Source organism: Mus caroli, unplaced genomic scaffold (assembly GCF_978045245.1).
Source record: "Mus caroli unplaced genomic scaffold, Mus_caroli_1 scaffold_8, whole genome shotgun sequence".
Classification (NCBI taxonomy): Eukaryota; Metazoa; Chordata; class Mammalia; order Rodentia; family Muridae; genus Mus; species Mus caroli.
This window is the reverse complement of record NW_028227263.1, coordinates 27401765-27423533: the sequence shown is the minus strand read 5'-3', so window position 1 is coordinate 27423533 and position 21769 is coordinate 27401765. Positions and strand designations below refer to the sequence as shown.

General features: G+C 48.1%; 1 protein-coding gene across 1 annotated transcript; it reads right to left on the bottom strand.

The window, feature by feature from the left end:
* Positions 1-11624: 11624 nt before the first annotated feature.
* Itpripl2 (ITPRIP like 2) lies at positions 11625-18443 on the bottom strand. Its single transcript, XM_021168968.3, has one exon. It carries the CDS (start codon positions 17803-17805, stop codon positions 16198-16200), a length of 1608 nt encoding a protein of 535 aa, XP_021024627.1. The 5' UTR covers positions 17806-18443; the 3' UTR covers positions 11625-16197.
* Between the last annotated feature and the right edge of the window lie 3326 nt (positions 18444-21769).

Here is a 21769-nt window from a genome sequence, read left to right as displayed (position 1 = left end):
ATTCAAATATCTGAGTCTATGGGAGCCATCCTCATTTAAACCACCACCCAGGGTAAGTTGTGGGGGAGAGGGGGGAGGGAAAGCATTGTGAGGAATATTCATGTAATAGGCTGTGTTTATATAAGGGATCTATGGTGTGCAGGGGTGTGCATGCCTACTATTGTCTGAGTGTGAATTGTTGTTGCTGTAGATTGCCCTGCCTCTTGTGAATCTTATTAAAGCTGTGCAGATCCATCAATTGAGCACATCTGACACACCCCCAGGGCTGTGCCCCAAGAGAGCATTTATCTAACACTTCTAGATAATGCTCACTGCAGACTTCCCAAATGACCTTGAACTCAGAGATCTCCCTGTCTTAATCTTCTGTAATCCATAGCCACTATGACTCAAGATCTCCACACCAAGATCCAGGTCAGAAACTTCTATCTCCCAGCCTCCAGATTAGGGTCACTGGTGAGCCTTCCAATTCTGGATTGTAGTTCATTCCAGATATAGTCAAGTTGACAACCAGGAATAGCCACTACAGTTAGTCATCAGGGAGTGGAACTACTTGAGAAGGATTAGGAGGTGTGGCCTTGTTTGAGGAAGTGTGCCATTACAGGTGGGCTTTGAGGTTTCAAAATCTCAAGCCAGGCCCAGTGTATGGCTCTTGCTTTTTCATGTGGATCCAGATGTAGAACTCTCAGCTACTCCTCCAGAACCATGTCTGACTGGGTGTTGCAATGTTTCCCACCATGATGATAACGGACTAAACTTCTGAAACGGAAAACCAGCTCCAATTAAATGCTTTCTTTTTTTAAAGAGTTGCCTTGGTCATGGTGTCTCTTTATAGCAATAGAAGAGTGGTTAAAGAACTTGGTGAAATCATCATATAGTAGTTTCAAAAGCCAGGACCTGGTCCCAGGTCAGTTAAATTCAAATAGAGCATTTTATCACCAAGCTGTAGGCCCACTCCAGTCCCTGTTGCATAGATGGCTGGGAGGAATGAGACAGCCAGGAGCAACACAGCTGTAGGCACAGGTGGCCTTCCAAAGACTGCTTCATTCACACCTCCTCAAAGCCCCATCCACTGGTATAGGGGTGGTCCTCCCCCATCTTCTGACATCATTCCCCTAGGCATCTCTCTCTGTGTGTCTTTGTGTCTTTGTGTCTTTGTGTCTTTGTGTCTTTCTCTCTCTCTCTCTCTCTCCCTCTCCCTCTCCCTCTCCCTCTCCCTCTCTCCCTCTCTCCCTCTATCCCTCTCTCCCTCTCCCTCTCCCTCTCCCTCTCCCTCTCCCTCTCCCTCTCCCTCTCCCTCTCTCTCTCTCCCTCTCTCCCTCTCCCTCTCCCTCTCCCTCTCCCTCTCCCTCTCCCTCTCCCCCCCCTCTCTCTCTCTCATGTTCTTATAGCCTGAAGGATCATCCCAAACCAACCCTTCCTCTTCCTAAGTTGTCTCAGAGATGGAAGGCTCTGGTCAACTCCTTGTCAACTAATTGATGAAGAGCATGTGTCCCCAGCAGGAGCAGCTCTGGGCCTGACTCTGTGACTTTGGGCTGGTTACTTTCCTTCCCAGAGCGACTTCCTCTTGTGTGTCTCTGTCCATCAGCTTCCTGCTGCTGTATCAAATACTGGACACAGTCGACTTACAGCAGAGAAAGCGATACTGTGGCTCACAGTTTAGAGGCTTCAGTCTGTTGGCCCTGTCACTTTGTGCTCATAACAGAATAGTGATGAGACTGTGTTGTGGGGCAAAACCACTCACCTGACTCAAAAAGAGAGGAAAGAAAGGGCTTCCAGGATGACTTCAACCCCAATGACTGGAAGACCTCTCACTAAACTCCACCTCTTAAAGGCCTCACAACCTTCAAAAACGCCTCTCTTGGGAAAACACCTTCAGCATATGGCCTATGGGGGGACAGTCACCATGGGAAGTCCCTGTGTTGTAGTGTCCCGGGTCTGAGTTAGCTAGCCTGTGGACTGACGACTGGTATGCAGGGAGTGTCCAGGCAACAGCCATATTATTAATCACTCCAGACACAGGATCTGGGCTCAAGCCCAGTGATCCCTCCCCAGGGGCACAGAGAGAATCTAGGCCAAGTTCTTTCCAACCAGGCTGATGTAAAGAGCTAAATTAGAAGGCTGTATCCTGCCATTGTCCCCATACTACAGTCCCAAGTCACAGAGATGACATCATAAAAATGGCTGGCTTTACTCTAAAGCCACACTGGGTGGAAAGGCCTGCCCAAGGAGCCCCTTCTCTCTCACTTTGAAACTAAATGACGAAGGTCTGCCTTGAAATTTTAGGAGGCATCTAATGATCCCCATTTCCTGCTGTAGCCCTCTGCATTCTTCAGACTTCTATAATCGCAGACACAAGAACAGAGTTTCCACCATGGAAACTCCACCCTGCATTGGCTGGCCTTCCTCTAGATGCCTGGGTTCAGTTTCTGATTTACCTGGGCCACCTGCTCCTTGGCTTGGCTTTCTGGAAACCATCCAGCAGAATCAGGATGCCCTCCTGAGGTCCAATCACCTACAGATACTGAGCAGAGAGGGGAACTAACACCAGCCCTCTAGTAAGCCTCAGATTTAAAGTACTTGCGTTAGGGGCTGGAGAGATGGCTCAGCAGTTAAGAGCACTGACTGCTCTTCCAAAGGTCCTGAGTTCAAATCTCAGCAACCACATAGTGGCTCGCAACCATCCGTTATTAGATCTGATGCCCTCTTCTGGAGTGTCTGAAGACAGCTACAATGTACTTACATATAATAAATAAATAAATCTACGAAAAATAAGTACTTAGGGTAATGCTTGTCTTTATGTGGCCAAAACAACAACAACAAACCTGACAAAAGCAACCTAGGGAGAATGGGCTTGTTTGGCTCACAGTTGCTGGAGGGCAGGCTCTGCAGAGAGAGCTTGAAGCCTCAGCTTGCATTGTGTGGACCGTCAGAAAGCAGGGAGCAATGTATGCTTTTGCTCAGCTTCTTTCCTCCTTTGTAGTCAGCCCAGGACCACAGCCCATCGGATAGCAATGCCCACATTTACAGTGGCTCTTCCCACCTCCGTTCACCTAATCTTGACCTTAAACAAACCCAGAGATTTATTTCCATGGTGATTTTAAATTGCCATCAAGTTGTCAATCAAGATTAGCCATCACACTGGCTATATGAGAAGGCCCCTCGGGGCTGGAGAGATGACTCACCAGTTAAGAGCACTTACTGCTTTTACAGAGGACCCAGGTTCAATTTCTGAAAACCACAGGGTAGCTAACAACCATCTGTAACTCCACTTGCAGGGCATCCAACCTCCTTTTCAGGCTTCTGTGGGCATCGGGCATATAGGTAGTATTCAGACATACATGCCAAATACCTATGTACATAATAAAAATAAAATAAAATAAATATGCAAAACACCATGAACAGACCGAGACCTATGGTCACTTTGTCCAAAGCCAGCTACCATAGTACAAGCAAATGAGTCTGGATGTCTACAGCTACAGGGTCACTGGTGGAAGGCCACGGGAGTCAACATTCAAGAGCAGAGAGTGGGTGTGTCCTGCCGAGAGTGGGTGTGTCCTGCCGAGGTAAACCTACCAGCATGGCATGGCTGTGCTGCCATGCAGACTTTCCTGTTTTGAAGTCCCAGCAGATAACCTTTCCTCTCCTCTGCAGCCCCTAGGGCATCTTCCTATAGCAGCCTCTCCATTTACCAGTCAGGTTCCAGTCCTGATACACTTTAGAACTACACGGAGCTTTAACCAGGTACTCAGGCCCAGCCCAGACCAACTGGGGATGGAACTCAGGCATTGCTGTGCATTAAAGCAAAGAAAATATGATTGAGGTTGGAGATTTAGCTCTGTGGGAGAGCACTCATGTAGCAGGCAGGCCCTGGTTTGATCCCCCGAACTACAAGTTAATTAGTTAAAAAAAAGGTTGAATCTGACTAGTGTTTAGTAGGTTCTCTGTTTCCATAACAAAATATTTGAGATGGATACTTTATAAAGAATATCAGGGGACCGGGGAGATGGCTTGGTAGGTAAAATGCTTCTGAGCACGCAATGAGGGCCCCAGTTCAAATGCAGTGAAAAGCTGGGCACATAGTGTAATCTCAGCACTGGAAATGGAGAGCAGGCAGCTTTCTAAAGGTCCTTGGCCCAGCAGATTAGCTGAGTAGAACTAGAGCCATAGGGTAAAGTCTGAACCTACACATGCATACACAGAGGGGTGGGGAAGAGGGAGAGAAACAGAGACAGGGAAAGACAGAGTCACAGATGTATGCACACAGATATATTTTACACATATACAAACACATACAGATATGCATACACATACAAGTGCACACACATACAGAAAGTACACAGATATACAAACACATACACAGATACACACACAGATATACACATACAAGTATGTACACATAGAGAAGGTACACAGATATACATACACATACAAGTATACACGCATATAAGTACCTACACATACAGAAAGTACACAGATAGATACATATACACACACATTGGTACATACTTTTGCACACACATACCCAATATGTCACCACTGAATAGGCACCTATAGCCCATTCATTTCCGAGACACCGTGGAGCACCACTGTGCTGCGACTTTCCACAAAGGCTGGTCAACAGGCACCACTAACTCAGGGCCTTCTCTGCCACCCAGGAACACAGGCTGAGCTCATCTGTGATTGGCAGTTTCCTCCACATGAGGGAAGTGAACAGAGGTGCCCTGGCTTCAGATCTTACATCATGGATAGCTATACTGCCTGGCCCAGCTTGGTCAACATGCAGAATCATGAGAGAAGCCACAATGGTGGTGGTGGTGGTGGTGGTGGTGGTGGTGGTGGTGGTGGTGGTGGTGGTGGTGGTGATGGTGGTGTGTGTGTTTGGAGTCTGAGGTCTGCCTGGGGATCTGCCTATTCCCACCGTCCCAGAGCTGGAATTATGAGCATGCACTGCCATTCATTGGGGCTACAGGCACTGCCACACCCTGGCCTTACATGGCTCCTCAAGCCCCTTTGGCAGGCATTTTACTGACTTTGGCATCTCCCAGCCCTTACAGTGGGGTTTGAGCAGCTACATTTTAAGGTGTTTTGTTACAAGCCTATAAGTAGCAGACACCTCACAGAACACTAGGGGGAGGAGCAAGAACCAGGCTTACTTTTCCTGTTGAGAGGCAAGTAATCAATACTTTAGGTTTTGAAAATCATAGATAATAGGGTCACTTTCAGCACATTTAGTACCGAAAGCAGTCACAGATGTGATGTGAGGGAATGAGTGTTTGAATAAACCTTTATTGACAGTGGCTGGCAGGCTAAGGTTTATTCTACCTGAACAGTTGTTGAATATGTGTGACGTGCATGCATACACATGAGCCTGTGCGATACATCTCTATGAGAAACATGTATCTGATTAGGTGTCCGTATGTCCCTGTTGGGTTCTGTAAGGAAAAGCAATGAGCTTAACCCAGGCAACATTTCAACATAGTGATCCAAGGACTTCCTGCTTCTGTAGCAAGAAGAAAAGGAGGCATCAGAGAAAGCCACGAGAAGAGACAGCTGCTCTGTCCTTCTTGTTTGTCTCTGGATTAAGTGTGGAAGGGAAGAAGGCCAGTGGCTGGGCTACTGTAGGGCCAGCCGCCCACGCTTTCCCCCATCTGCTAAAAGAGAAATGAAATCACCCTGGGGCCAGGGGTGGGGAGAAGAAGCTGTAAAAATGAAAAGGAACTGGGGAACTTTTAGAGAGAGACTGGGAGAGGGCTGTACGCCCCTCCTGCAGGGTGATTGTGGACCCTGGACTGCAAGTTTCATTTTGATCCTCCCCCTGGGACTCTCATAGGGTAACTTCCTACTTGAGTCATTTCTCTGGATGAGTTTAAAGAACTAGGAATACAGGAGCTGCTGAGAGCTGGCTTTTTTTTTTTTTTTTTAAACGAGCCTGCGGATGTGGGTTCAAAACCTGACGTGTACTTCCTTGGGGCTTATGACCTCATTCTGCTGAGTCAAGAGCTCCTTATTGGTAAAGTGGGGTGGCTCCTAGAGCCACCTCCTGGGACAGTAGCAGTAGTGAGAACTGTGGATGTCAAATGTTTGACGCAGAGCTCTGTGCTTGAAGCATTCCCCAAGGCGGCTCGCTGAGACAGACCTTCAGTGTTCTTCTGGGATTCTAGACTTTTGAGATGTCATCCCCGACACCTCTGGGCTATGCTAGGTTCATTTATGATGTCATAAAAACCTGTTCCTTTGCCTCAAAGCATGCACCTTTATTGGCCCTGTGTCTGATAACAATCTTTCTAGCCAGCCGTGCGTAAGCTGCAGCCACGGGAGGTTCTGTCTGCTAACCATTCCACCCTGTCCTCTGCACAGGGCCAATATATTTATTTGATATATTGATATTTGAGATTTACTTCTCAGCTTCCAAAGAGATCCTCTAAAGCAGCGGTTCCCAGCCTTCCTTGTGCTGTGTCCCTTTAATACAGATCCTTGTGTTGTGGTGACCCCAACCATAAAATTATTTTTGCTACTACTTCATAACTGTAAATTTGCACTGTTATGAGTCATAATATAAATATTCGTTCCTCCACCCCCAGTGGCCTTAGGCTACCCCTGTGAAAGGGAAGGATTGTTCCATCCATAAAGGGATTGTGACCCCCAGGTTGAGAACTGCTGGGCCAATGCAACAACATCCTGTGGCATCAGTTAGGTTAGGTTAGGCTAAGTTAGGCTGTGCTGTAGGGACAAGAAACCCCAATGTTTAGCTTCGGAAGCCTGACATCACAAAGGCTGACTTCTCGGCCATCTAAATATAATTCCTGTGACTTACAGGCAGTGATTATGTGTCAGTGACTCAGTTGCAATTTAAGATGCTGTTGTTGCAACTGGTCACTGTTATTGTCCCTGCAGGGCCAAGCACATGTCTCTTCTGCTCCCTGCCCACTGCATAAAATTGGTTACTTGGCCCTGTGCACCTACAGGGGACTTTGAAGTAGAGGTTTACTCATAGCTAGCAAGAATGTGGAAGCGCCTCTGCTTTAGAGGGTTCAGACTCTGAGGGCAGTTTTAAGTATCTGTGACTATGCAGAGGAAGTCCTAATGCTCTCTGAAGACTTGGAAAAAACAGATCACTACTAACTAGCTGGCTTCTGAAAACCAGGTCAAATAGCACCTCAGCAGCCTCGAGTGATCAGTTCGAAGACCCACGCCAAGACCCACCCAAACTGCGGATGCCCATGTCTTCTGCATTCAATGGCAAGAAAACCAACAACAACAACTGAATGGACACTGTGACTATGCCTGTAATCCTAGCATTTGGGACACCAGTTCTAGGTGAGCCAGAGCTGCAGGGTGAGGTCCTTTCTCCCCCAAACTATGAACGTCTCCCATGTTCTTTATATCCGTGTGCGCCACAGCATACATGTAGAGGTCAGAGAGCAATGTTCAGAAAGCAGCCCTTTCTGGGTTGCAGGGGTCAGCTTGGCTTGGCAGACTAAGCACCTTTATCAGGGGAGCCATCTTGCCAACCTCAGATATAATTTTCTAAATGTATTACTATTGTATGTGTGCATGTGTGTATACATGTGGGTATGAGCATGCCACAAGTGTGTAGGTGAAGATCAGAGGGCAACTTTTAAGATCCGGTTCTCAGCAGGCTTTCTGGGCAAGGGTTTTACTTGCTGAGCTGTCTTGCTGGCCTCCAGACTCAGTTTTTGTTTTTTCCCTGAATCTTGGCTCTGTGGATGGTTGAAGTCACAGCTGTGCAAGTCATGGATATGGAAAGTTAACGGTATTTATCAGGAAAAGCATGGGGCTCACACAGCCTTTGCCCATGTGACATCTGAGACATGTGAGGCGGTGTCTTCAGTCTGCAGTTTCTTGCCCTTGAGATTCAGAAGTGGGGCAGCTCATCCCCAGAGCCTTAGCCGTCGTCTCCACGGCAGGAATGTTTTGATGCTTTCATTTTGATAAGGTATCGAGGGCCACTCATTAGAGGCCTAGCTCCTGATTTGAAGTGACTAATGATTAAATAAGCCATGAAGATAAACATCTTTCAAGAGATTAGGTCCTTAAAAGCTTCTGGTTGGGTCTGGAAGGCAAAGGGATTCCTGGGTTTTTCCCCCTGGCTTCAGTGAGAGGTGACTCAATGGACTTGAATTTCCTCTTCAGGCCCAGCTCAGAGTCGCTGCACCTAAAGAGGAAGAGAGTGAGATAGACGGTAGCCAGGAGCTGGGCAGTGATCTGTTGTTCTTCTATGGTTAAAATGTTTGCCTTGGTTTCTTGAGAACCCGAGTTCTGTCACCAGGACCTATGTTAAATAGCCTGGTGTGGTGGTGGTACATGGTTGTAATGTCAGTACTGGGGAGGTGGAAACAGGTGGATGGATTCTGGGGACTTGATGGCCAGTCAGTTTAGCTAACTGGGTGAGTTCTAGGCCACTTGGAGACTGTTTTGAAACAAAACCAAAACCAAAACCAAAAAAAAAAAAAACAAAACCAGATGGCAGATAGAGCCTGAAAATTATACCCGAGGTTACCCTCTGATTGTCACATGCATATGCACACCCACACCTGCCTTCACACACACACACACACACACACACACACACACACACACACAGACACACACAGGAGATGTGCATGCACACTTGGATAAAGTCATTGGATGTTCATGAAGAGAGCTAGCATTTTATGAAGACAGGAAAGACTTGCTGCACATTGAATCCTGAATGTCTCTCATGTGCTAAAGACTTGGTTTCCACCCCATGATGTGACTGGAAGGGAAGCAAGGGGTTGAACTGCAGTTCAGCCTAGTAGGAAGAAGGCAGGTCACCGGGGGCCATGCCATTTGAAGGGAAGCTCAGCCTCTCTCTTCCTTGATGTTCCCCTATGGCAATGAAGGAGTAGCAACAGAGCCAACTGACCATGACCTGAAGCCTCTAAGACTATGCCCAAGTAGACTGTTTCTTCCTCCTCTTCTTCTCTGACTGCTTCTTCTTAAAACTTGACTGTGTCTGGTATTTTGTCGGTGACAGAAAGCCAGAGTCTATGGGATGCTTTCTCCAGGATGGTAGATTACAGAAGGAGGGTAGTGTCTTTCTTCCCAATATTGAAGCTTTTTTCTCTGTGGAGAAGTTTCGGTATGACTCTGACATCTTAACCAGTTTGTCTCTGTCTTCCTGGGGATTGAGAAAGGAGAAGTGTCTGAAAATGTAAGCACCATGCCTGCTCAGCAGTAATGCTTGTCCTGTGTCTCTCATCCCAAGAGTTCTGTCCAGTATCACCTCTGCTGCTGACCCTTCAACCTTCCTGTCTCTGCCAGGAAGCGGATATGACAAATATCAACTGGTTCCATCATTCTTGATGTTGAAATGACAGGCAGAAGGTTCTGGAAGGGCCACCAAACAGAAGTCAGTGGTTAATGACTCTATAGTCTAAATTCATCCATGGAGTTCTGTCCTGCACTCTCTAAGGTGCTGGTATATGGTAGAACTGCAAGTTTGGGTATCTTGCAAAGTCTCTGGTGTGTCCTAAGAAAGCTAGGGCCAGGGCCACTGAGAACCTGAGCCTTGTGCCTGGAACTCTAGCAATTAAGACAACTGGAGAATGTTTTGTGAGAAGAGGAGGCCCTGTAGAAGAAGGAATTGACCATGAGCAAGCCACTAACTGGATGGACCTCTTCCTACACACAGATACTCCAAGTGTTCAAAGCTGTAGAGTCAGCCTTGGTCCCACCGAGAAGAAAGTCTTGTGATGGAGAAACAATGGACTGAGGCTTGAGGGGGATCCCCTCTTGTGAACTCAATCCTAGGGGCAGACTGCAAACATCTGACTCACACTTCGCCTGTGCGCATGAGTTGTTCTTCCAGAACCCCTATCAAAGGATGAGTCTTCACTCTCATGTTGAATATTGAAGCGTGATATTTTTAAAAAATTAACTGGCTTAACAAAATAATTATAATCATCATCACAAATAAACATGACCCTGAGACAAGACACACCTGTCAAGGTTATGGCATGCCAACTTAGGACAGTCTGAATCAAGTATATATGAAATGGTAGGTCCTCTACTGCTCCCTTTTCTGGTAGAGTCTTCTGGAATATGTTTCTAAGGCTTTGTTCATTGGCAGATTCTATGGCAGGTATCCACAAATACCCATTGGCCTTTCCCATTTTGCTCAGTGCTGCTTAAAGCCACGCACCAGACTCTTTCCCAACGTCCCTTGCAAATATGCCATGTGTCAGGCTATGTCCAGTAGGAAATGGAATTAAGTCCTTTGCTTTCCATAATCAGTTTTCCTCTCTCTTAACAAGGCAGCTGTAGGAAAAGATAGTGGTCATTGTGGAATCTTGACATATACTTGAAGATAAGATAAAACTACCTGGAAAGCCAAAGCAAAAAGATGCTCGGATCCCAAATCATCCCTCAACTGTGGAACCCTACATCCAAGCTACTAGAAGGGGTAGATTTTGAAATCCTTATTTGTTGATGTCACTATAGATTAGGCTTTTCTAAGCAGTAGCCAAACATAGCCTTTCCTCCATGCTCTTCTGGGATGGCTTGGGTCTTCATGTCTCCTTTAAGTCTGTGTGGTAGAGACTTGGTTGTCTGGCTATGGTGCTGTGGGCAAATGATGGCGCCTTTGGGGGTTGGGCCATAGAGAAAGGAGGCAGGGTAACTGAGAGCAGATACTGTGACCTTAGCTCCTTCCTTTTCTTGGTTCCTGGTGACTGTGAGGTAACCAGTTTCCCTCTGTCACAGTTCCCTCACTGTGAGGTTTGGTGTAGTCTTACACAGCTGCTCCACTTCCTCTGCTTGGCTAATTCCAACCTGTGTTTAGATCTGTACATAGGCACCACCCACTCCTCCTGGAAATCTCTACACTCTAGGTTTCTCTCTTGTTGGTTTCTTTGACTTCCCTGCCCAGTACCCTAGTCCCCTGTCTGTAATTTGGAAGCTGATTGCCAGCCCCTGTCTGTAACTTGGAAGAGGCAGTGTATGTCTTTGCTATCTCTGTGCTGTCTTCAATGGCCCAAGTCTTTACAACTTTAATTTAAAACCAAATAAAACATACTCATCAACTTTCCCTGAGGCTTAACCCACAACTATTGCGCAGTCATCGTAGCTGCAGGTTTCATTGAGGCCTACCTGGCTGAGATGTCAACCGCCCAACTTGGTCTCCAAGATGCTCTCTCAGCTAAGCTGGGTGTTTTTCAGTGTTAGCAGTTAACCGTGTCAAGAGGGCCCCAGGGCCCAGGCAGTTTCTGGGCAAAGTGTTTGAACTATGAATTAGCCACAGGTCAATACTTGACTCAGGTTGGAGGGGGCTGGCAGGGGCACAGCTGTATGTCTACAGGGCATTTTCTCCCACATGGGCAAACAATTCTCTCCAGCAGGATCATGAGACGGAGTTCCAGAAAAGCCTCTGAGGTAGGCTGGGGAGGTGGCTAAGCTGGTTATGTGATTACCACCCACGCAGGAGGAGGACCTGAGTTTAATCCCACAAACCCATCACACACACACACACACACACACACACACACACACACACACACAGCAGGGGGAGGGGGCGCCACTGAGGTTTGTGCTAGTCTAGGCACAGGCACCCAGATCCCCAAAGCCCACACATAGTCCAGAGGTTTCCACAAGTTCCTTTATTGATATAGCAAAATTGGAAAGAACAGGTCCCCAAGTGACCCACAGGTTCGAAAGTGCAAAGACACTCCACTTCGAATGAAGATGAGTGACAGACAGGCCTTGACCACTGGGACCATGGAAATTGTGTGATGAAGACATCCTTAATCACACAGTTGCTATAGCAGCCAACCAGTTCTGATTAACTCTTTGGTCTCTTTTATTGGAACAAACTTAGGCTGTAACTGTGACCCCAAACTGTACCCCCATATGCAGTTTGGGGTTAAAAGGGACGTTTAAAACAGCCAGAGCTGGAGTGCTTCAAGTCAAGTGACTGAGCCAAGACATCTTTTTTTTTCCCCTAAAAGGTGCTAAAATATCCCTGCATATCTAACACTTCCAGGACCAGATTACATATCAGCTAGCTGCATATTTCAGTCTATTTTTTCTGTGTACATGATCTGGAATTTACCACCCTCTGCCACCCCACCGTGTGCCATAAAAAATAAATAGATATGTCTAAGTTACAGACAAGCAATTAAAGAAAGAAAAAAAAACCTAACACATACCACAGGGGTAACACTGAGCCAGTTCCCCTCTGGAGGGTGTCAGAAATTTGGAAGAGGTTCATTTTTTTCCACCACAGGAGAAAATTTTCCTTTGTGTAGACATGGGGGGAAAACCTCTTTGTCAAGGTCAAAGCCAGGAAGCACAGTTCTGTGGAAAACGTGACTTCCTCTGGGAGGTGACAAGAGATGCTTTGGGAGGAGGCTCAGCTCCTTTTGGTGGGAGACACTGAGTCAGAAAGGAATAGAAAGACAGCCAGTGTTCTTGGAGGTGGGAATAGTACAAATCCATGCAATTTGGCCCAAAGTTGGAACACTGACTGTTGATATTGTTTTGGTTTTGCTGGTGTTTAATGTTTCCAACCAATACTGTGAAGGCCCAGGCTAGGTTACCATGATCAACAACAACAACAAAAAAATTAATTTTCACATAAGAACCAAACACAAAGAAAGAAATTATTCTGCGATTCTTCCTCATTACTCACCTGCAAGCTCCAGCCAGGCTAAGAAGTTGGCCTCAAATCACCAGCCTCGCACCCCTCCAAAAGTTGCCCCAAATGGTTTTTGGTTTTGTTTTGTTTTTTTTTTTTTTTGCCCCAAATGTTTTAGCTGGGATTTTAATTGGAGAGCCAGGCTTGCATGAAAGCCCTACCAGCCTACCAGGAACTGGGGATAAATGTTATCTGTGGCTGTGTTATTTTTTTTTTCTGCTGTTATTCCTATAACAAAGCTTAACTCTGAGAGATAAAGTAGAAATGAACTAACACACCCCCACTTATATATATTTAACCACTGTCTCTATGGCAAAGAATATAAGCCTATACATACCTGGGAGAAGGCTAACTGTGTAAGGCAAGGGGTCGCAAACTGGTGGCCTCAGGTTCAACCAGATATCTGGCTCACTTGGTGGTTTCAGACTTTTAAAATTACTTCTTAAATTAAAAACCAGTGAGCGTTAGTATTTTAATTTGAAATGCCGATTGTTGACCCAACCCTTTATTTTCCAGTCTGGAGCTCAGGTGAGCTGCCTCCTTTAAGGTAGGCACAGTCCCCACACCCTCCACCCTCTTATTTATCTCCCCGCCTTTAGGCTGCTGAGTTTGTGACTCCTGACCTGAACTAGCACATACTTAAAAACACATTTCCTCACCCAAAACTCTCTCCCACCCTTGAGGTGTCTCCACCCTTCTCCCTCCCAACTCTTCCTTTCACATACACCTTAAGACCTCCTCCCCCAAATCCTCAGAGAATATTTGCATCCACTCACACTGTACTCTCCTTCATTTGCAAAACGCATATTTTCCTAGCCCACAAGCATTCCAGGAAGGTTCCTAGCTGGGCAGTGGGAATTACTGAGGTGTCTGGACACAAAAGAGCTGAGTCATCTTCCTCAAAAAAACGATTTTCTTTGGGCACTGGCTAAACAACTCTTTTTATTTTTTGGTAGAGCCATTGTATGTGAGAATATTGGCATATATGACTCTCCAGCACCAAATATACACCAAAGGTGTATACATGTCAGATAGAGGCCATGACAGTAGCCATAATGAAATGCAGAACTGAGCTGAATTGAAAGGCCTTGGGCAGCCACTGGACTCAGTTCAAAGCTGTATTATTGCATCTGTACACAGTACATGTTTCAGATCACTAAATATTGATCAAAATTGATCGAAATCTCTTGTTTTTGTTGCCACATAGCGAGAACTACTGTTCAGCATGGCATTTAAATAAAACATTAATATTTTTTAAAAATTTACAAACACAATGCCCATTAATTTAATAATAATAATAAACTTTAAAAGTTTGAGGATGGATGAAGCTTTGGATAATTAATACAAAAAAAGAAAAAACCCTACAAGAAAGATATATTTATATAAGCTATTCATATTTATGATCCTAACCAGATTTATACTTTAAAATATTATCAAGACTTTTTAAAAAGGGATTCCTTAGCTAGAAATTTCTAAGCTAGAAATAGCTGGAAATTTGCCTCTCCCCTGTTCTAACTTAATGACTACAGAGGCAGCAACAGGATGAATGTAGAAATCATGTGTGTATTATACACACAGACACATACACACACAGATACAGATACACACAGAGAGACACACAAGCACACAGACATACACACACATACACATGCACACACACACATGCACAATCTTCCCTTGGCATTGGCTTTTTAAAGTAATTAAAATCAAACCGACTGTGCAGTTTCTATCTTTGCAAGAGGCTGACAGAACAACCCTTTCATCCAATGCCGTACCTTATAACCAAATATTGGCCTCAAAAAAACTAAGAATGATCTCTGGGGTATCAAGAAGGATGGTCTCCAAAACAACTCAATAAGATAACACTTTCTCTTTCAGTCGGAGTTGCAAAGGACAAATGAGAAATCCCTACACTCTATTCCCCTCGATTGCCAACCGGGTGCCCCAAAGAGAGTTTGCAGAGTTCCCTCCACATAGCTAAGAAATGAAACAATGACCCCATTCATGTGACTATTTTTATCTTCCAACCTTCACTTTAAGGAGTCTAAGGAGGCACAGATCTTTGTTGTTTAAAAAAAAATCCCTAAGTGTATTACTGAGACTGGCCACACTTCCCATGAGGAGAGAGGAAGACGAAGCTTTCTAAACTTGAACTGCTATTGGAAGTTGTCTGGAAGGCAGGAGGATAGGAGGCACTGGAGGATGGGATCCTCCTAACAGCAAGGGGTGCCCAGGCCAGGGAAGTTTAGAGCTGAGAAGGGCAAAGACTGTAAGCCAGCTCCCTCTTTTCTCCCTCTGCTCCTGTTGCCTATCTCTTCTGCCCACTGCTGGAGACTGACAGGTCTCCAAGCACACACCTCAACCTACTATTTTACAAGTCATAAGTAGAAGCAAGAATTGACTGGCCTTCAATACGATGTAAGGCTGCTTGGGCAATCAAGAACCTCCCAGCCACTACCCCGATATCAGGCATCACTGGACCCTACCCCATCCCAGGCAGCACACCAAGCATTCTCTCCTCAGAGGTCCTTACACTCTGAGACAAGCCTACGGGGCCTTTGCTCAGAGGCTCTGAGACCTAAGTGGGTTGTATCCAGTCTACAATGAGCCCTAGGCAGGCACTTCTAAAAGACTTGTGTTCTACATTTTTGCCAGACCTGTCTTAATCAAGGATCTTTCCCTCTGCATTCTGCCTGGCTCAAATGAACAGGTATTGAGTGTCAAGTGCAAATCCCCACCTATGACCGGAGGAGTGCTGATAGTGGCTGGCTGGCTGCTTTTCAGAGCCCTGGTCTTTCAGATAACCGTGTGGAAGCTCTTTTGAATAGCCCTTGGTTCCAACAAACACAGAACAAGAAAATGACTAGACAGAAAGTGCCACTTGCTCTGAAAGTCTCTGACCAGCTCTTGGCCACCTCTTAGCATTGATCACTTAGTTTATAACAACTCCATTAATCTTATTCAACAAACCTGTGATTGCACCACTAAAAAATACATGCATGCTTATGGAAATAGCTAAATCAGGACTCTGGAATGCTAACAGCTCGACTAGAATTTCAATTCCAGTTGTGGATAAGTATTCTTTAAAAACAAAACAAAAACAAACAAACAAACAAAAAACTAGGGGCCCAGGATGTAACTTCGTGGTAGAGGGCCCGCCTAGCATAGGGGTCTAGGATTCTAGCCCCAGCATTGAAACATACATACAACACCCCTCCAAAACTAGGGGCCAATTGGGAACCTAGTATTTACCAAATAAGTATATCAAAAGTGATTGCTTCTAATAATTCGGGGTCAGAGACATCTGTGTATGAGACCACCCAAGATACTCTAGTAGGTCTGCAGAAGATGCCACTGATATCTTAGGCCATGGAGCCTAGGACAGAACATTTGTGCCATCAAATCCTGTGACATCCTTCAAATTTTCCCACACCTTGAACAGCTCATCTTGAATTTAGCTGCCATCCGCTCTCTCATCTTGTGGGAAAGGTGCATTTGGTCAGGTAGAGTGTAATCAGGGTTCATGGTTCATCTTCAGGGGAGCCCTGGATGCGTTGACTCCGGGGTGCGGGGCACCTGGCAAGGTAGCGGGGACCACCGTAGACTCGGAGAAGCTGGGGCAACCTACGCCACGTGGACAGCAACCGCGCTGCTGCAAGCTCCCGGGAGTGCGGGTCGAAAGGCGCCAGGAGGTCAACAGGAGCGGCTTCGCGCAGCACCTTGGGCAGGGGGCCAACCTCGGCGGCTGCCCCAGTCGGACCTAGGACACAATGGAAGAGATCTCGGCGCCTCAGCAGGCAGTCCCTAAGGAACTTCACCAACTTCTCCAAGCACTCACTCAGGTGTGCCTCGTCCCAGCTGGGCGTCGGGCCGCCCTCGTTCAGAAGCACCTCCAGCACCGCCGTTTTGAGCACGTAAGAGGACAGGATACGTCCCCAGTGTGTAGCAGCCATCGGGTCCAGCCCGCGGGCACCCAAGTCTCGAAGAGCCTTAAGCAGCTGCAGGCACTTGAGATAGCAGGCACCTGGAGGCGCCCGTTCCTGAAGCCAGCCCAGCAGTTTCTGCTCCTGACGTGCTGTGTTCACACCCCACAGTGCCTCGGCGCGCAGGCCACCTGGGAGCTCTGACAGGGCCCCGCTAGGCGAGGGTGGTGGTGGCGGTGCCACAAGGAAGACGCCATCACCCAGGTGGACAGCGGGGATGAGGCGCACGGCCATGGAAAGGCGGCAGCAGCCGTAGTCCGTGCGACAAGGAAGGATGTGGAGGGTGGGGGGCTGCTCCAGACTGCCTGGGGTCAGGCTGACCCGACAGCGACCCTCCAAGCTGTAGCGCACAGTGGCCAAGGAGCGCTGTAGGTGCGCCTGGAACCAGCGCAGTACCAGGGTAGCTGAGAGGTGGCGACGGCCCTGCACATCCACACAGAAGCCTTCAGCGAAGGGTTTGCAGTCGCGATGCCACTGGCCCGTCGAGGCCCCCGATGGCGAGGGTGGTGCCTTAAGTGCGCACACGAAGCAGCTGCGGAAGGCTGGGGTCAGCGAGGGTTCCGTCCCCAGGCTCCGCGGCTCCAGCGCCACCTGCGGCGGGAGTCGCAGTGGCACCAACACGTCGAAGCTGTCGGGTCGGCGGATTTTGTGCTGTTCATAGGCGCTGCCCACCTGGATGAAGTCTCCCCGGAAGGCCAAAGCCAGCGCTCCCCCGGTGATGAGGCCTGGAGACCCTCGGGCCCGGCCAGCTTGCACCAGTTCCCCCACAATCCGGCTCACATGTGCCTTGCTGTGACCTAGCACATGTGGCGACAGGCGCACTTCGTGCTCATAGTAACTCTCCAGTAAGATGCTCAGGCCTGGCTCTTGCAAGGATCTGGCTGAGAAGTTGGCATGACCACGCGGGCGGGAAGAGCCTGGCAACAGGCGCTGGCGGATGGCGTGGCGACATCGTAGGAGGATGTAGCCGAGGAGAAGAAGGATGGCCACCTTGAGCAGCGGGAAGCCGCTGTCTGCGCCGTCGGGGGACTCGGCCCGGGCATCCTCGCTGCTGTGTAGGGCATGGTAGAGGCACACCAGCGCCGTGCACAGCCCGGTCACCAAGGGCCAGAAGACCCGCAGGTTGAGCGTGTACCGCACGGACATGCCGGGAGACCGGGCGGCCCAGGGCGCGAGCCCGGGTGGTGTCCCCTGCCCAGCATGCGCGCAGTGTCCCGGAGGCCCCGAGGCCCCCGTGTCCTTGGCCTTGGAGGAGGCTCCCCGCTCGCAGCGCCGGGGCCAGCAGCCCCGCTGCTCTGCCTCCACTCTTAGCTCAAGTTCCCCTTCCAGGCGCCGCCCGCGCAGCTCGCTCCGGCCCCTGACCGCGCCCTGTCCCTGTCCCGCTCAGTCCCAGCCGCGCTGCCCTGGGCTGGCTTCTGCCCCGGACTCCTACCCTACCCTGGGCGGCCCTCCTGGCTCCGCCACAGCTGTGCACAGGGGCGATCGGCCGGGTTACTCGGGTCCCGGGATTTTCTTCTTTCGGAGGGGAAGGCCGCGCCGGGCAGCGGGGAGGAAATGCCGGAGTCTGGAGCCTCGCGGGGAGGGCGGCCCCCTCCCAGCCTCCGCCTGGTTCGACGTCGGGTGGCCAGAGGGACTTCGGGACTTGCGGGAGACTGCACTCCCGAGGGCTACTCCTGGGCCCCCTCCTGGAAGGCAGAACAGGGAAGGCCTGGTTCCGGGGCGGTGGCTGCATCTGATCCCGCACTTACTGGGAAGTTGCTGGAGGAAGGCTTGCAGCCCCACCGCCCGGCCCTCCCTTCGCCCGGCCCCACCCCCAACGAGTCCCGCTGGCGGCGTGGCAGGCTCGGGCGGAAGTGGCCCCTAGCTGTCTGCTGCTGTGCTGTCTTGTAAACCTCCGTAGAGTACCTACTAAGCACTAGGCAGGAGCCTAAGGGCTGGGAATGCAGTTGATAGTGTGGAGGTTCTCTTGCCTGCTATTCAAGCTCACAGCCTGGTAAAACGGGACTACGGACAGAGAAGGGTGGTGATGACTGCCTCTGATCCCGAGGCTGGAGTCATGAGTTCAAGACTAGTCTGGGCTACATAGACTGTCTCATAAACAAAGATTCCCACCAGCAGATGTTCTGAAAGGAAGCTGAATGAAGGAGTACAAGTTGGTCCTCCAAAGGATGATCCTCAGAGTCCTGCCCCAAACTGTAAGGTGTCTGAGGGGGTAGTGTTGGATCTGAGACCTGGGAGAGTTGGTGCAAAGCGATAATGATAGTTTTTACAGGACAGAAGACAGGCTTGATGCCCAGCCTCACCACCTAAGTTTGATTCTCAAACCTGCATAGTGGAGGGAGAGAAGTGTTCTGCAAGTTACCCTCTGATCTCCTCGTGTATGCAAGCACACACACACACACACACACACACACACACACACACACACACACATTTTAAAAAAGAAAAGAAAGAAAGAAAGAAAGATAGAAAGAGAAAGAAAGAAAGAAAGAAAGAAAGAAAGAAAGAAAGAAAGAAAGAATGAAAGAAAGAAAGAAAGAAAGAACTGTGTTTTGGCTTTGGTTTGCCTTATACCTGCATCAGTCACATGGTACATACTTACTCTGTACTTTAATGCTAATCCATACTGATAAGACATTAGTGCTAATATCTATTGCTAATAAGTAGTGCCTTCTCAGTTTTTCTGATACTAGAGTCCAGCCAGGTTCCAAAGATCACCCAAAGTCACTCAGCCTTTGCAGAGCTGTGCTTCCATCTAGAGGAGTCAGAAGGCAGGGTGGCCAGGGAAGAGGTCCACGTGTCCTCTGGGCATTTTTTTTTCTGAGTCCTTTGTGAGGACTCTGCTACAAACCTGGAAAGCATGCGCTTTTTCATAACATGATAGTCCCAGGAACAATTTGAATGTATTTGAATAGTCGTCTGTATTTGTTCACACTTATTACACCTTGCTGCTGTATAAGGGGAGCAAGGGTAAATGACTTAGAGCATATGGAAGCCCAACCATGGAACCAGGATAGAGGGTCATCCCGGCATTAGTCCAGGAGATCCCGATTGAACTAGTCAGGCTAAGCAGAAGTGTGTGTGTGTGTGTGTGTGTGTGTGTGTGTGTGTGTGTGTGTGTGTATGTGTGTGTTCACTCACATTTATATGTGAAAGCCATAAGTTAAACTTAGGTCTTATTCCTCAGTGTTATTCCTTGGGTGCTATTCCGCCTTGGTTTTTGAGACAGGGTGTCTCACTGAACCTGAGGTTGCTGTTTCGGTGGCCAGTAGCTCCAGGGATTGGCTTGTTTCTACCTCCCCAGTGCTGGAGTTTCACATTCGTGCCATCGTGTGCTGCTCCTCCATACCTGCCTCCTCACAGAGGTTCTGTGGATGGAACGAGGGTCTTCGTGCTTGTGAGGCGAGTGTTATACTGACTGAGCCATCTCCCCAGCCACTGGATTTACTTTAGATCCCATGTATGCTGTTGCCAGAGTCCAGAGGATTCCTAGGGTGTCCTCACAAGGGTGTCCCCCTTGTGTTTAAGTTGATGCCAAGATTTGCCACCACACACCCACCCCTTGACAACCTGACACACAGTCACATTGCCTTATATCACCCTTAACTTCCAAATGAAAACAATAACTAGGTCATAATTCTGCCCAACATGATATAACTAGCCACATACAATCACTAATTAATTATTTATTTTAGACTAGATGGCAATGTCCCTTGAGGGATGCTTAGTCTTTTAGTGTTTCATGACGTAAATATGATAATAATCACTGATATTATCTCAACCTATGTTATATTACATTAGGGAAATGGAAGAAAGCAAAATGTCTGCTGAGTGTATGTGTTCACATTCTTAGCAAAATACGACAGAGACACTGTGTCCATTATGATCGTGTCTGCAGCTGGTCACGTGGCCTTAGCTGGTATGTATAACTACCTTCCTCGATATTCTGTACTTCCTCCAGACTCAGTAAGCACCTCAGCAGGTCTTGGCTCTTTTCCTGGAGGAGTCACCATACCTTCATTCCTGGGGAACGGTATCATATCAGTTGGTCTCTGCTGTGGGTAGATCTGGCACTCAGCAACACCCGTAGCCAGGTCAAAGTGAGTGAAAGTCTGTTTTGCTGAGCCCATTTATAACCTGCGTCTCTGCCACCACGGCCACTTTGTTCATGCATCTATTGGGTAGTGACAGGGATGGATTCAAAGAGGCTGACTTTTCCAGAATGTGTATTAGATAAGAAAGTACAGACTAGCTAACAAGATAAAGGGGACAGAAATACAGCCAGACATGGTTTAAGGGAAAATGTGTGGCGTCAAGGTAATGGAGGAATCAAAGGAGATCCTCCTTCAGGTTAAGCTGGATCTAGGTCCAGTAAGTCCAGGTGTACCTGTTTTCCTTCTGCCTCTCAGCTCTGTTTTCTCCTAATGGACTGGGCTCTGACAGGTCACCTCAGTATGCCAAGGGTTAGCCTAGCTGCACATTTTTCTGGGTTCGAAGGAAAAAAAGTTGCTTCTCCAAAAGCTGTGACCAGTGCTATGCCTTGGGATACTGCCAGGTCATGTGTGAAGAGTGACCAAGTAAGAAAGGCAATGACAGCCCTCCCCTGGATTGTACTTCCACCACAGATTCTATGTTCAAGTCCAGCCCCCAAGATGCCCATGTGGAGACAGGGCTTTGAGGTATTCACTATGTTTAAATGAGGTTGTAATGATGGGCCCCTAATCTGATAGAATCTGTGATGAGACATGGCTAGCTGGCTTCACACACCTCACCAAGGGAAGACTGACCATACATAGGATACAGGAAGAGGTTCCATCTCTGAGCTGGGAAAGCAGCCCTCCTCAGAAACCTAACCCCAGCAGGCCTCCATCCTTTACTTCCCAGCCCCCAGACCCAGGTGCCGATAAGTCCCATTGTTTAAGTTGCTCAACCCATGGTATTTGCAGTCAGCCCACAGTGACTAATACTCTGGGTATCCAGCCCAGGGAACAGGACACAGGGTCACTGTGCCAAGGGTGTTCCCCTAGAGCAAGTCACAGTGCCAACAGAAGGGGGCTAGGAAGAACAGAGGCACCACATTTATGTCTTAGTCTTACTTTGCACTCTGGTC